Consider the following 15,847-nt stretch of genomic DNA (forward strand, 5'->3'; position numbering starts at 1 on the left):
GGGCAGAGATGGGCAGGGCTGGGGCCAGCTCTCAAGCCGCCCACAATTGGCGAGCCTAATAGTTAAAAGAACATTTGCAATCAACTGTTGCCTATTTAATTAAAATCACTTATTAAAATGGAATCCAAGCAAAAGCAGCACACAAAACCCAAACCACCACCAGGCTGCATGGGGCAGCTTCCCAGACAGGCCACTGTGGCAGAATGGTATGACGTGTCCATAGTTTCTCCTTCCTGCCCCAACCTCAGCAGGGTCACTGGGGCAGAGCATACTCCTGGCGACTTTGCACTTGGCTGTGTGACTGGCCAGCAGTGGTGGGTAGAAGTCACAGCATGAAAGTGAGGTGAAGAGGGGAGGAGTGGCAAATTTTGGCCAGCCCCAGCACTCTGCCACTCACAAGGAGAAGAGAACAGCTGGGGAGTCACAGGTACCAGAATGGGAGATCCGCGGCACCCCAAATCCAACCTACAGCCCGGGCAGAGCCACTCCAGCCCCCAGCCCCACTCCTGCAGACCCTGGAGTGGGAAAAACAAGCATTGCTTGAAATCTGAGGGCTGTTTGTTACGCAGCATTACCATGGTGCTACGGCAGCAACACTGACGAATACAACCACTTCTAAGCTGTGGCACCTTGGGCAAGTTACTTTACCTCTCTGAGCCTCTATTTCCCCATCTGTCATAATAATACCTATGTCACTGGTTCCAAAACTTTAGCCATCTTCACAGCACGTTGTAGCATTTTTTTTTTGCTTTATCTACCTATAATCCACACCTTCCTTACTTAATACTTTTCTTTAAATAAATTCCATTCTAAAACTCTAAATGCAACTTTAGTCTCATCCTGAGCCAAGTGCCTGGGTGTGCCAAGCGCTTGTGGTGATGCCAGTGATGAAGAAGAGAACTCACAGCTTAGGTCCCTAGGGCCAGGGACAGCGCCACTCACTGATCATCGTGGTCCCGCCTGCCAGCGCTGCCTTCGTCCCTTGGAAGAAGTCATCGGCTGTGGTCATCCCCTGGCAGGGTTTCTGCAGGTACGTGTTGACATCAATACCTCCAGGAATCACCATCCGCCCGTTGGCCTCAACAATCTTCACTCCACCGGGAACAATCAAGTTCTCTCCCATTTGCCTGCAGGCAAACAACAGAGATGGCTCTGGGTTCTTAAGAGGCAGACAGAAGGGACTCTCAGCTGTGCAACTTCAGTGCCACTTGGTAAGCATTTCTGAGCCAGGCCCTCACAGACCCTGGGTAGAGAGGGAGAGCTCAGGCTGGGCCCTGCCCTGGGGGAGGGGGCTGGGGGACAAGCCATAGTGTAATGAGGAAAGTCATGTGGACAGAATGCACAGGGGGTCAGGGAGCACTCAGCAGGCCACTTCGCCCAGCCTGGTCATCTGGGAAGGCTTCCAGGGGGAGGCGGTGGCAGAGCTCAATCCAACAGAGATGAGACCAGCATCCATCAAGTGGCAAAGTGTTCTCTGAGCCTGTCACTCTAGAGTACTTTACATACTTCTGGCAGCGTGGAATCACAGCCTGGTCTAATTAGAGCCTGTGACTCAGTCACCATGCTGGGGGGGGGGGCACAAGTAATCTAACTAGGGGCCCATTCATCCCAGGCGTGGTCACGGCCCTCTACAAACCTCCCCTAATCTCCCACCTTGAACCCTGTGAGGTAGGAGGTATTCCCACTGTGCATAGGAGGATGATGGAACTCAGAGAGGTGTGGTGACTTGTCCATGGTCACACAGTGAGCCAGTGATGGGCCCGGATTCGAGCCCAGGTTTCCCCAAGTGAAACCTCAGGGCTCTGCCCACCAGCCTGGCTGCCTCCCGCCTTTACGCAGGAGCACAGACTCTCCCCACTCCTGGGGGGAGTAAGTGAACGGGACCCCTGCTGGGGGGAGTAAGCGAAATGGGACCACACCGGGGGGAGTCAGCGAATGGGACCCCTACTGGGGGCAGTCAGTGAATGGGACCCGCACTGGGGAGAGTCAGCGAATGGGACCCGCACTGGGGGGAGTAAGCCAATGGGACCCGCACTAGGGGGAGTAAGCCAATGGGACCCGCACTGGGGGGAGTCAGCCAATGGGACCCGCACTGGGGGGAGTCAGCGAATGGGACCCGCACTGGGGGGAGTCAGCGAATGGGACCCGCACTGGGGGGAGTCAGTGAATGGGACCCGCACTGGGGGGAGTAAACGCATGGGACCCGCACTGGGGGAAGTCAGCGAATGGGACCCGCACTGGGGGGAGTAAGCCAATGGGACCCGCACTGGGGGGAGTCAGTGAATGGGACCCGCACTGGGGGGAGTAAACGCATGGGACCCGCACTGGGGGGAGTCAGCGAATGGGACCCGCACTGGGGGGAGTCAGCGAATGGGACCCGCACTGGGGGGAGTAAGCCAATGGGACCCGCACTGGGGGGAGTCAGTGAATGGGACCCGCACTGGGGGGAGTAAACGCTTGGGACCCGCACTGGGAGGAGTCAGCAAATGGGACCCGCACTGGGGGGAGTCAGCGAATGGGACCCGCACTGGGGGGAGTAAACCAATGGGACCCGCACTGGGAGGAGTCAGCAAATGGGACCCACACTGGGGGGAGTAAACGCATGGGACCCGGACTGGGGGGAGTCAGCAAATGGGACCCGCACTGGGGGAGTCAGCGAATGGGACCCGCACTGGGGGGAGTAAGCCAATGGGACCCGCACTGGGGGGAGTCAGCGAATGGGACCCGCACTGGGGGGAGTAAGCCAATGGGACCCGCACTGGAGCCGGGCCCAGTGAGTGGGGCTCAACAGCACCGCGTGGCAGGGGAGGGGAGGGGAGACGGGGAGCACAGCGGGTTAGCAGACGGGTTAGCAGACGCCCCCGCACCAGCCCCCGGCTCCCAGAAACCCTCGACTAGCTTTTCATGCAGGGATGCTGACTGAATTGGCTGGAAGACCTAATGATTCATAACTCAATGAATCATAGCAGCAGAATAGCTTTTAGGAAACTTGGCAAATGGCCACAAAATTAAAGGATTCTTGGGGCTTAAAGTGAAGGAAAACGGTGCCTCCACATGCCAGTGGTCCCTGGGGCCAGCATGGGGGTCCCCCAGCCCTGCGCTTCCAAACCTACACTCTCGGCCAGCAGGACTCCTGCCCGGAACGCCCCGAGCCCCCTGCCAGGCCCTCAGGCACCTTCTCGCTCTGCCTCACAGGCAGGAAGACGACCCCCAGCAGTGGGGGTCACGTGACACAGCAGAGCTGGCAGATACCCCACTGAGGGGAACTGTCGCTTCCTGAACAGCCTGTTAGCCACAGGCTGGGACTCCAGGTGCTCAGCAGGCGCTTCAGAAATGCAGCTCAACCCACCGCCTTGCTCCATCTGTAGACCTCCTGGGATGGCAAAGCTGCGGAAGGGGAGGGACGTGGTGGAAGTGGCCAGCGGAACTTGAGGCAGCACGTGGCTGTGGGAGCAAACGGTGGCCCTGGGAATAGTTCTTAGCCGTGTTTTACCCTTCGCGGCTCAGAACCCCAGAGGTCCCCGCACAAAGAGGTGTCCCCCGCCAGGGCTGTTTGCTCCATATCTAAGCAGTGGTTGAGTCAGAAAACCTCACTTTTGGACACCTCTCTCCACACTCCCCCCACCCAACCTGCTCTGATCCCCTTTCTGGTTCCAGGCTGTCTGTCCGTGGCTGACACCAGTGTCCTCACTATGTGACAGTCAAGACCCATTTGTTTACACCTTCCCTTAATCACTACTCCTGGGCACTGTCCCTGTCCCAGGCACGGGCGGGGCCCAGGCAGGGAGGCAGCAAGCCCAGGTCCAGCTGGAGGGCAGGTCAGCAGGAGGAAGGCTGCGGCAGACAGCAGCCCGCGGGCTGCAGGGACAGAGGGAAGGCTTCCTGGAGGAGGAATTGCATGAGCTGGGCCCAGAGGGACAAACAAGAGTTGAGGGGGAAGGGGACAGGAAGGGCGGGGGGGGGTGCACTCCAGGCAGGGCCTCATGGGCACAGGTCCCCAGGGAGAGCAGCCTGGGAGCCCCGCGAGCCCCATGCCTGCATCTTGGCCAGAAGAGCCAGCCATGGAAGGGGAGGATATGGAGCTGGAGGAAGGGAGGCCTGAGAGGCCTGAGCTGGGAATGGAAGTGGTCAAGGCCTTTGCTACTGTGGGGATGTCTGGCCCCTCCCAATCTCACGCTGAAATTTGGTCCCCACTATTCGAGGTGTGGCCTGGTGGGCGGTGTTTGGGGCCCGTGGCAGATGCCTCACGCCAGGCTTGGTGGCGATGAGTGGTTTCTCGTCTACTAGCTGCCAGGAGAGCCCGGCTTCCTCTCCTCCCGCTCTCGCCCCTCTTTCTCCGTGTGACACCTGCTCCTCTTCTTCCTCCGTGAGTGGAAGCTCCCTAAAGCCGCGACCAGGAGCAGATGCCGGCGCCGTGCTTCTTGTACAGCCCTATTCATTATAGGTTACCCAGCCTCGGGTATTTCCTTTATAGCAACGCAAGTGGACTAAGACAGCCTGGGACCAGAGTTGGGGGTGGGCAGATGGGAGCAGGGAGGGCTCCACCGGCCTGGGCAGCAGCCTTCGCTGGGTGCTCTGCATATGTGGCCTCTTTCAAGGTTCTCAGTCATTCACAGCCTCCTCTCACCATGGTCCTCCTCCTCCTCCTCCTCCTTCTCCAAGCCTATGTGGGCCCCAGGAAGGTGCTGCTAACAGAACCCACCCCTGCCTCACCTTCACCTTGCTCCAGGTCCCCTCTGCCTTTCCTTTCTGTGCCAACCACCCACACTGGAGCCTGAGACAGTGTCCTCCTCTCCTTGTCCAGATTCCCGGGGAAGAGGCTGAGCAGCGAGTGAATCCTGGGCATCCCGGAGAAGACAACTGCACTGCCCCATCACCAGCCAGCCAGACGTGGGAGGACACACAGGAACCACTGCCTGGTGTTAGGGACCAAACTGTGGCCCCAAATTCATGTTGAAGCCCCAGTCCCCCACCACGTGACTGTCTTTGCAGATGGGACTTCTAAGGAGGTAATTAAGGTTAAAAGGGGTCATAAGAGTGGGGCTGTAATCCACTAGGCAGGTGGCCATCATAAGAAGAGAGAGACATCAGGGTCGTGTATGCAGAGACGCTGCGCAAACACACAGGGGGAAGGCACCATCTGCAAACCAAGGAGAGAGACCCCAAGATAAACCAGCCCCGATGGCACCTTGATCCAGGACTTGCAGCCTCCAGGAATGTGAGAAACAAACATCTGTTGCTTAAACCACACAGCACATGCATTGTTTTGGCAGCCTGAGCAGACTAAGACACCTGGGTTGTCACAAGTGGAGCTGAAGAGGAAGCCAACAGGAAGAAAGCAAAGGAAACAGATCTTTTCTTTAGGTGCCAAGGCTGTGTCTGGAAGTCATACATTCCTCCTTTCTCCCCTCATCTCCTCAACCCAATTCCAGAAATTGCAGGTGGGTAGAGGAAGAAAGAGCCATGAATTGAGTTAGCTGTTCTAGGGTGAAACCGGGGCCTTGCCCTAACCCACCCTGTAATGTGGGGCCAGCCCTTAGCGGCACCAGCCTGCCGCTTCCAGAACAATGAAACAGGGGCCACGTCTGCACTTCGCAGCCCCGGCATGAGCATTAAATGAGATGCCGCCGTGCCGCGTGGCAGAGAGCCTGGCCAGAGGGCACCTGATAAACGCCAGCCCTTCCCCACCCGCAGTTTGAGCCTCCCCACATCTCCGTGAGGTCTCTGTCCCTGACACACAGGACCGTGCACAGGTGCTTTGAGACAGAACACCGGCCCCCCTTCCATCTAAGCCAGGCAGCTGGGGAGACAGGTATCTTAACAGGCATGTTGGGTCAACCCACTTTATAAGTCCATCTTCCAAGTAGACATCAGCGTAAAAGGACTGGTCATCATTGATGATTCGTCCCCCTTTGATGAGGAGTCGGTCGCTCTGAAAAGCAAAGCAAAGCAGTCAGGATCATTGGCGAAAAGCCAAGAGTAACTTTTTTTTTTAACTTTTGCTATAAAAGTTCTCAAATATTTTCAAAAGAAACGGCAATAAAAAGCCCCTTCAGACCCATCCTTCAATACACCACCATTCTCATTTCACCCTCTACTCCCTTCCCCAAAAAACTTTGTTTTGTTTTTGCTAATATATTTGAAAACAAGTCCCAAGCATTGTATCGTTCCACCCATGCATGCTTCAGTACGTGTCCCTGGCCGTAAAGGGCATTTTAAATAAACAACCATAATTCATTACCCAACTAACCAGTCATCAGTCAATAATCAAACAGACCCTGCTGCATTTTATTTCATTGTCTCACAAATGCCTTTTCATTTGTTTGTCTGAGACAGGGTCTCACTTTGTCTGCCAGGCTGGATTGCCATGGTGTGATCCCAACTCACAGCAGCCTCCAACTCCTGGGTTCAAGCGATCCTCCTGCCTCAGCCTCCTCAGTAGCTGGAACCACAGGCATGCACCACCACGCCCGGCTAATTTTTCTATTTTTGTAGAGACGGGGTCTTGCTCTTGCTTGGGCTGGACAAATGTCTCTTGACGGCTGGTTGGTCTGGCTCAGGATCCACCCCAAGTCCCACAGTGCACCTGCCTCAGCCTTCTCTGCCGTCTCTGTTGGCATCTGCACTGGCCCCCTCCCCCCTTTTGAATGTCATTCATTTGTTAAAGAAACTTGGGCATTTGTAGAACAGGAATTTCTCAAGGCATTATTAAATATGATAATGATCAATTTAGAGACATTTTAAAAGATAGTGAAAACCTCCCCTCCTCCAGTAGAGCTTGCAGCCGACATTCAGGTGTCTTCCCCACTTCCTTCTGCTTCCCTCGGCTGTGGCCCTAATGCACACATCCCTCCCTCGTCCACGCGTTGTCGGCTACCAGCAGTCGTCTCCGCTCCAAGCCCAGGGCCAGGCCCTGAGGGGCCAGAGGGATGCAGAAACAGAGCTGGAGTCGGCTCTCACGGGCCAACAGATGGAGAGACAGATGTTTAACAAGTCATGGGGTGTGGGGGGCTCAGGAGAAGAGGAGGGGCTTGCATGGAGCCACATAAAGCAAGCACAGATCCAGGAAATAAGCCCGGATAAGCAGGACCGAGCAGAGTCACGCAGGGAGAAGGCCAGGGGGGCAAACGCAGCATGTGCTGGGCAGAGAGGATGACGCGCAAACCCAGAGAGCAGCGGGTTACGGAAACCTAAAAGAGCACGACCCGTCCTTCCCTCACCGTGAGTGTGTCCCAGCTGCTGACACGCTCTTCACAGCTGTCATTTCCAAATGGCTACAAAATATCCCATCTAATGGACACATAATAAATTGTTCAATTATTCCCCCACTGTTAGATACTTATTTTCAATTCTTCACAGGGATGTATATTGAACACCTTTGTGGACAAAACTTTTCCCTTAATTTGGGTGACTTGTTAAGCAAAATCCTCAAAATCTCAACAATGGGGTCAAACAGCATAAACCTTCTGTGTGGCCCTCGATGAACATGACCAAACCGCCTTCCAGAAGGATCGCCCCATTCCACGCACAAGGACGCTGAGCACGCTTGTGTGTCATCAATGTTTGATTTGAGTTTCTCGAGGGCTGAGAATTCCTTCCCATGTGGTTATGTACCGACTGTGTCCTCTCCATGCTGGAGCGGAGGTGAAGAGCGAAGCACAGCGTCTGCCCTTAAGCCCACCCTGGGGCTGGAGAGAGAATCGGACAGGAACAGGCCAGCATGGCTACTGCAGAAGGAGTGTGTCCTCGAGGACGTGGAGGGTGGGTGGGTGACGGACAGATGGATGGATGGACAGATGGATAGTGGATGGATGGATCGTGAGAGGCCATTCCAGGGACTGGAGGGAGGAGCATTTATCTGACAAATAAATCCAGTAATGGGTGCAGACTGGTCCGGCTAACACTGTGGGCGTGAGCCTGCCAGCACCCTCTGAGGCAGTGTATACAGAAGGCATCTCAGAATGGCTCCTTGGACCAGGTCCCAGTGGTCCTGTGGCATCTACCATCAGAGGTGGGCACAGGGTGCTCTGCAAGCCCAGAGAAGAGTTTAGCCCAAACTAAGGAATGAGGGGACTTTCTGAGCAGAAACGGGTCACACAGCGGGCTGCTCAAAGCCCTCTGGCCCACTCCTGTATCAGCAGTGTATCTTCCTCAGAATGAAAGCCAAGGTCAGCAGGGACCCCAGTTAATCTGGAATCCCACTATTTTGGCAAGTTTCATGCTCTTACTTCCTTCAGGGCCCTGCTCAATGTCACTTACCTGAGAGCCCTTGCTTTGACTGTCATGTCTGGAACACCACACACCACCACCCCGACAGCAAACCCTACACCTCCACCCACTTGATGTTTTCATAGTACTTGTCATAGTACATTTGACACACTGTATATTTGCATGTCTGTCTAAAATGTGACTTGCTGCACCAGAGTCAGAGCTTTGGTGTGTTACCTGACTTGTGCAGGGCACAAGTTCACAGGGGACCAATGGCATGTGTACCAATGGGTCTGGTGCCACCTGAAGTTTGCTCAGCAGTTGTCTTCATTAAGCTGTTAGCTCCATGTGGGCAGGGACTTTGTCTGATTCTGCACTGCTGCATCTCCAATACCTTGCATGCTGGATGGATGGATGGATGGATGCGTGGGTGGATGCATGCGTGGGTGGATGGATGGGTGTTGGATGGATGGATGGATGGGTGATGGTTGGATGAATGGATGATGGATGGGTGGGTGGATGGATGGATGGAGGGAGGGAGGGATGGATGGATGGATGAATAGATGGACAGATGGGTGGGTGGATGGATAGGTAGTAGAGGGATAAGTACATGGGTAGATGGGTGGATGGATAAGTGGGTGGGTAGATGGATAGATGGGTCAGTGGGGATGGATGACTGAACTGGTTATTGAAAGACAAATGGGTGAGGAGGGAGAGAAAGCATCACAGCCATGAGTCGAGTAAAAGAAGTTTGAAGCAACCCATCCTATTCTCCAGAAGGAGGGTCTCTGGAAGAAGGAGCTTCAAGTTAAGTTGCTCCCAGGCCCAACAACCTGTTTTTATCCCTAAAATAGAAGCCAGACATGATTTGTGCATCCCCAGAGAGGAGACTCACCAAGCCCTCTGGCTGATATCCAAGCCCAAGGGAGAGAAGAGGCCTGGGCCCTGCACATCCAGGAGGCACAGACAGCTGCAGTGCAGGTTTCCTGTGGCACCAGAAAGCAGGACAGCGTGTGTCATCAGCAGCTGGCACATGGCTTCTGGAACACGGCACTCCGCAGGCAGCTGCCTACCTTGTCACATTTAATAGTGGCCTTTCTGGGCTCAGCCTGAAAGGCAGTATTTTAATGCACTGTGTGCCCGAAGATCGGCCCCAGCCTGCTCTGTTCTTCTAGAATCAGATGGTGGAGCTTGTGCTCAAACTCACCCCCCTCCCCAAACTACCACCAGACACAGGGACCTCAGGGCTTCAAGCTCTGGGCGGCTCTTAAGCACCAGCATATTTCTGAAAAAATAAGCTCACGATAAGGTAAGAGCCAATGTGACATCTTCATGTTCTTTCTTAAAACTGGTAGTTCCTTTGGCTTTTTTTTTTTTTTTTGAGACAGAGTCTCGCTTTGTTGCCCGGGCTAGAGTGAGTGCCATGGCATCTGCCTAGCTCACAGCAACCTCCAACTCCTGGGCTCAAGCGATCCTCCTGCCTCAGCCTCCCGAGTAGCTGGGACTACAGGCATGCGCCACCATGCCCGGCTAATTTTTTCTATATGTATTTTTAGTTGTCCAGATAATTTATTTCTATTTTTAGTAAAGACGGGGTCTCGCTCTTGCTCAGGCTGGTCTCCAACTCCTGACCTCGAGCAATCCACCCGCCTCGGCCTCCCAGAGTGCTAGTATTATAGGCATGAGCCACCGCACCCGGCTGAGCTTTTTTTTTTTTTTTTTTTTTTTTGAGTAGTATAAAAATAAGTTTATTCTGTCTTATCATTGTTATTGTTTTTCTCCCTGATCCTATTAATGTGGAATGCTTGACCATTTTACACATGGCATTTTCAAAGCCATGTTCTTCAGAATTCTAGGTCAGAAGAATTTGGGTAGAGATTGTCCCAGAAAGGGGTTCCCTGGTGCAGTGAGCTTAGAAAATTCTGGTTATACAGAAAAAATGATAGTCGTTGTGACAGAACTTCTCATGTCCTTTCCTCTGCTATTGCGGGATGTGAATAGTCCAAGGGGAACCGAGTTCACATCTTTTGCAAACTTAGACCCCTTCGTGGTGTGGAAGATCTGAGAGGCGCTTGTCCACGGAAGACACCGTAGGGAACGTGCCCTGCGGGCGCCACGCCCTCCGTTGCGCTGAACAGTTCTTTGGGAACTTAGGTCTGACCGACCGCGATGGAAGCAGAGACAGGTGTGGCCTCCAACTCTGCACTGCTAACAAGGCGCAGGTTAGACCCAAGGTTTCCTAACTTCCTGTCCTGCGTTCGGGCCACCAAACCACACTTTTGTCATAGTCTAGAATCCGTGACATCCCACAGAAGGTGGAACCCAGAAACACCCCAAGTTCTGTGATCTAAGTCAAGGCTCCCTTTTTCATGCATGAAATGTGGGTGTAAAAACTCACAGAACTGGACACCAAGAAAATACATTTTAGTGTATGTACAATGTTATTTAATATATATTCCTAAAATTAATAACAAAATTCCCACACTTGAAAATTAACACCAGCACTGTCTGCTGACTCGCACAGGATTACCGTGAGGGGTAAACAGCTAGCAGACGGGAACAATGGCATGCTCTGCATAAAAATGACTATTTATATACTGTGAAGAAAATCAAATGCCTAATGAAAAAGTCAACGAAAACCTAACAGCTGAGTCGACTAGCCAGGGCACGCCTGAGACTGCCAGTTCATTCCACGGTGGCCGCAGGGACCTAAAGCAAATTATGCTCAGTGTGGCTCATGTCCTTGCATCAGGATTGCATAAGAGCAAAGCATCCCGAGGTTCCAACCCTTACCCCACTTACTATCCATGTGACTGACTTCTCTGAGCCTCAGTTTCCTCATCTATAAAATGGGGGCATTGGCTCTTCTTCCTAGGTGTGCATGTGAAGTGCTCGGCACAGGCCCGGCAGCCCGGTGTGCATACCGAAGTGCACACTGTTCGCTCTCTGCCCTGTTCTGTGGCAGGAACTACACTTGATAAAGAACTGTTTAGGGAAGGGTGGAGACAGCTAACAGAAATGGCTCTTGCCCTTAAGGGCGTTGAGGCCAGTGAGGGAGACTGAGTCATCGGCAGGCCCTTGCACCCAGCGGGAGAGGCTGAGACTCAGCGAGTGCAGAGGAGCACAGAGGAGGCCTCCACTCCAGCCCTTCCAAGGGGAAAAGTCTGTTCTGAGCATGAAGAGCAAAGGAATTAGCCACACAGCAAAGGAGAAAAGAGATTCCCAGAGGGGGAAACAGAGGGAAAGAAGAGGCCGGAAGGAGCCCAGTGTGCCTGGGGAACCCTAAGTGGCTTCCTTTGGCTGAAGTGTCACCTCGGAGTGGGGAACCTAGAGAGGTCCACAGCTGCCAGGCCCCGGGGACTGCAGTGCCATGCACAGAAGGGAGTCTGGGCTGCGTCTGCGTCAGGGAAGAACCCAAACCTAGGAATGCCTCGAGCTAAGACATCACACGACACTGCGCAGACGTGGAAGAAAGTGACTGATCACCTTTGTCTTCTCCCCAAAGCTGGGATTCCTCGGGAAGAATAAATGGTGGCCCAGTCTGCAGCATGTTTCAAAGGCTTTAGAATTGCTCATGTCTTCTGACCCAGCAATTTAGTGCTGGGAATGTATCCTCAGGAAAATATTCCAAACAGGCTCAAAGAATTATACACACAGATGTGATCCAGAATTAATCACAATGGTATAATCACACCACTAATGGGGTAGCATTCAGCTACTAAAATATTTTCCAGTAAGTTTTAAGGACAAACAAAAGTGCGAGGTAATAAAATGTTAGGAGGAAAGGCAAAACATAAAACTCTCTATGTGGGAGTAATTCAAGGGGAAGTGGATCTTCTGGCACCTCCAAGGAGACTTTGGGCTGCCCCACGTCCCCACTGCCAGCACACACTCCTCTCCCCTGCCACACCTCGTGGCCGTTGTTCACGGGCCTTCCCTTGCTGAGCTGGGCGTCCCTCCACGGCCAGGACGGCCCTGGATATTTCATCTACTCCCGCAGGAACTGGTCCTACACAGCATCTAGCAAACATCTGCTGAGCAGGAGCGGGGCGAGCCAGGGGGCAAAGGAGAGGGAGTGAGAAGAAAAGAAGGATGAGATAAAAGAACGATAAAGAGGGAGGGTGAGACGGAAAGAAAGGGAAGAAAGGAAAGAGGAGAGAAACAAACAGAAAGGGGAGAAGAGCAGCCTGAGACATAATAAAGTCTCTTTTCTGCTTTTAAAAATTCCCTACAAACCTACCCCCACCGGCTGGAAAAGAAGCTTGCTAAGTGCAAAGCCTGCGCGATACAGACTGCCTGAGTTCTCCTTGCGAGGGCTCCACCGAAACCCGTGCCGGCAGCGAGTGTGTTTCCGCTGCCAGGTGCCTGGTGCGTCCGAGGAGCAGCCAGGCAAGAGGAAGAGCTTCTTCTCCAAACCCACTATTATCTCCTCCCCAACGGGAGGAGAGGGCTGATGTGGGCGTGACACTTTTGTTCTTTCCACAAACGTGAAGTGTTATGTCGAGCTCTGCTTACAAAAATTAGCCTTTAAAGCTTCATGCATTCTCACCCATACAACAGCAAAATAAATGACAGTGATCAGCCCCAGCAAGGAGGGATGTTCGTGAGCACAGTGCATTGTGTGCACCACTGTCTGCCCCAGAGCAAAGCTCTAAATCCTCGGGGCTCTGTGCTCCCTTCCTCATGGTGGGAATAAAATCTGTCCTCTCCACCTCGAAGGTGGCTGTCAGAAGGGATATAAAATCAGTTAAGGTCTGGAAATCCTTAGAAGAAAATAAGAGATGCTATTCTTATCAAATCAACACTTAACCAAAAATCACTGGTTTAGCAACCTTGCCTATCAGGACAACAGCAGAGAACCACAGCTGTTACTACAGAGACAGAAAAAGACAGTGGCTATGTCATCAAGTAGGGAACATTTGAACTGAGTTCTGAAATGAGAGCAGAAGTTCACAAAGCTGGAAAAATGGGGAGAAGGAGAACACCCTAGAAAAATAAATAGAAATAAATAACACACACACAGACATAGTGTTCTGAAAGTTCCAGGTTCCATGTGTAGGTGAGGAATGTTGGGGGCGGGGAAGGGGGGCTGTCCACGGTGCTGAAACACCACTAGGCACTGGGACAGCGAGGTTTCTCCAAACCCCAAACCCCGGGATGCTGAAGATCCCTCAACCTCCTACGCATCCAACCTTGCAGTTTCTCACTGCTTTTCCTTCTCAGCTTCTTGGCAACTTTTTAGTCTGTCATCCTCACAGAACCAAAATAGTTATGACATTTCACAATGGATGCACCTGGTTTCAAGTACCTTTAGGTCTTAGTGCCTCCCTTTCCATACCTTAATTCTCCCACCCCAGGAAGTTGGGGGGAGGCCAAGCAACTCCCATGTCCCCTACATGCTCCACTAATGCAATCATTGGAATCTGGGGTCAACGAACAGGTAAGTGTCAACACAGGGTCCCAGAGGTCGTGCAAATTTGCAGGAGGCTGCCCAATTCCTCAGTGGGAAGGGCAGGAAAGCTCGGGGTAACTAAATGATCAGTCTCTTCTGAGAGATGAGGAAACCCTTCCTTTCCAAAGGGCAAGCAGGAAAATGAGCCTCAAAGAGATCAGAAAAGCTGTTTTGGTAGAAATGTGCTTGTGCAAGCATAGAATGCAGGTAGAACTGCTTCCTCCTAAGACAAAGGCTATGAGGAGGTGAGTTTTCAAAGTTATTAGACCTTCAAACCCCACAGGCAGTGAGGTCAGGGCTCACACTGGCAGCTGAGGAGTGCACAGGCTGGGCAGGCACTCCCTCACACAGCTCACAGCACAGCCCCCCGGCCCGGCGGGTCCTCACGATGCCCGGCAGTTGCCTGCTGAAAATTCCAGTCTACGTGTTTTTATGAAGACTTTCATTTACAGACCTGGATGATGCAAGTTACACTGTTAACAAACACCCCAGTAACTTCAGCATAGACCGTCTGGGGGGTTGTGTTACTCATTTGCATCTCCTGCTGTCCTGCCCTCCATGCCCCAACGTGGCTGCAATGCAGCCCCTGCCCCACCAACTCCCTCCCACCCAGAGAGTGAGAGAGGCTGTGAGTGCACCAGTCCGAGCAAGATGAGCTTTAAGAGGCAGGTGGGGTTCAGCTCTCCCTCCTGTGAGCCTACCCCATGGAAACTGCATGGGCCAAGGAACAGCAGCCCCAGAGTGAGGTGATACGAGGAGGTGACATGAAAAGCAAACAGAAGCCTGGAGACAAATCCACAGGGCCCTGCTAAGTGTCGACCACCTACAAACCCCAATGCAATAGATAAATATGTGCTGTCATAAGCCACCACGTTTAGGGGGTGTTTGTTATGCAGCATCATTGCAGCAAAGCACACTGATACACCATCAAGGCTGTGCGCTGGGAGCCACAAGAATTGCTGCCTGAGAGGTTTTACAGCTCAAATGCTTCAAACTTCGACAACCTGGTTCCTGCCTTTAATAAATGGAGCCGCCCCTTCCCCAGCTCCCCCAACCAGCTCCCCCACACGGCCTCCTCACCGCAGCAAGTGCTGCCACCACTCCCACTGCACACTCATATTTACTCACAGAAACCTTCCCATTCGCCTTTTATTTTGCCTCAGGGGACAGCCTGCCAGCCTGCGGCCCTCTGCCACAACCCAGGAAGTGGCAACCGGTATGAGACTGAATCTAATTAACACACATTTGTCCTCCCCTCGCATGAGGAGGGGGTGGGGTGGCTTCTCCTCCTTCATCAATCAGAAATGCAGGTGGTCCCCACGGACTGCAGGCCCGTTTCCATGGCAACTGCAGTTGTAACAGTGTGATCTGAGGCCCTGTCATACCTGTAGACATTCAAGAAATACTCTCGGGTGGACTGAATATCTGACTTTAAAATAACACACCCCTATCAAGACCCCAGGAGTGGCAGGGCCTCCACACCACCTGTGGGAGGGTGATGCAAGCTACATATGCCATCTATGCCTTGGCCCGTTTCTGAACAGAAATTCATTGCCTTAAGAAATTCACATTCCTTGAGCTAAGTGTCAGTTCTACATTACATGGGTTTTCATTTTCAGTTCTCAGATCACCTGAAGAAGTGGGTACGACTGCTAGAAATGAGGAAATCAGAGAGGTGAAGTAATCTACTCGAGGTCACACAGCCGAGAGATGGCACAGCCAGATTTGAACCTAGTTCCACCTGGAGCCTCTACCGTGACCACCCCCTGCCTCCTGGTGGTTATCCCAGTGCATTGTTCTCTTCAGTGCACCTGGTTAATGTGTCTGAGCCTCAGTTTCCTCCTCTGTAAAATGGGGACAAGCAGCAGCAGACCACAGTGACCCACTGAGCCATTTATCAGGCACATATCTCATGCCTTGCACCTCACCTGCCCTCCAACAGGACTGCTGGGAATGGGGTCAAAAGAGGATAAGGCAGGTTAAAGGCTCTGGAAGTTGTAAGGGGTTCTCTGGTGGAAAGACATTAAATGCAGAGACCTTATTCACCTACCAAACACTGAGGACGTCTCCGGCTAGCCAGCTGCCTTCATACTTACTATCTCGTCTCAAGCCCATTTAACAGAGGCAATGCAGATGGCTGGCCAAGGGCGTGGGTGCAGAGGCCAGGCTGCCGGGGTTCTTATCTGG

At 52.9% G+C, this 15,847-nt stretch overlaps 1 protein-coding gene across 4 annotated transcripts in view; it reads right to left on the reverse strand.

Moving 5' to 3' along the window:
* The window catches only part of CRMP1 (collapsin response mediator protein 1), a 69,019-nt gene that overhangs the window by 38,831 nt on the left and 14,341 nt on the right, over positions 1-15,847 (reverse strand). For all 4 annotated transcript variants that reach the window (XM_045528365.1, XM_045528367.1, XM_045528366.1 and 1 more), the window contains 2 exons: positions 5,844-5,932; positions 943-1,127 (listed from right to left, as the gene is read on the reverse strand). In XM_045528365.1, the coding sequence (XP_045384321.1) occupies positions 943-1,127; positions 5,844-5,932 (274 nt within the window). The remainder of the gene's footprint in view (positions 1-942; positions 1,128-5,843; positions 5,933-15,847) is intronic.

The sequence above is a fragment of the Lemur catta genome, chromosome 17, assembly GCF_020740605.2.
Source record: "Lemur catta isolate mLemCat1 chromosome 17, mLemCat1.pri, whole genome shotgun sequence".
NCBI classification, from domain to species: Eukaryota; Metazoa; Chordata; class Mammalia; order Primates; family Lemuridae; genus Lemur; species Lemur catta.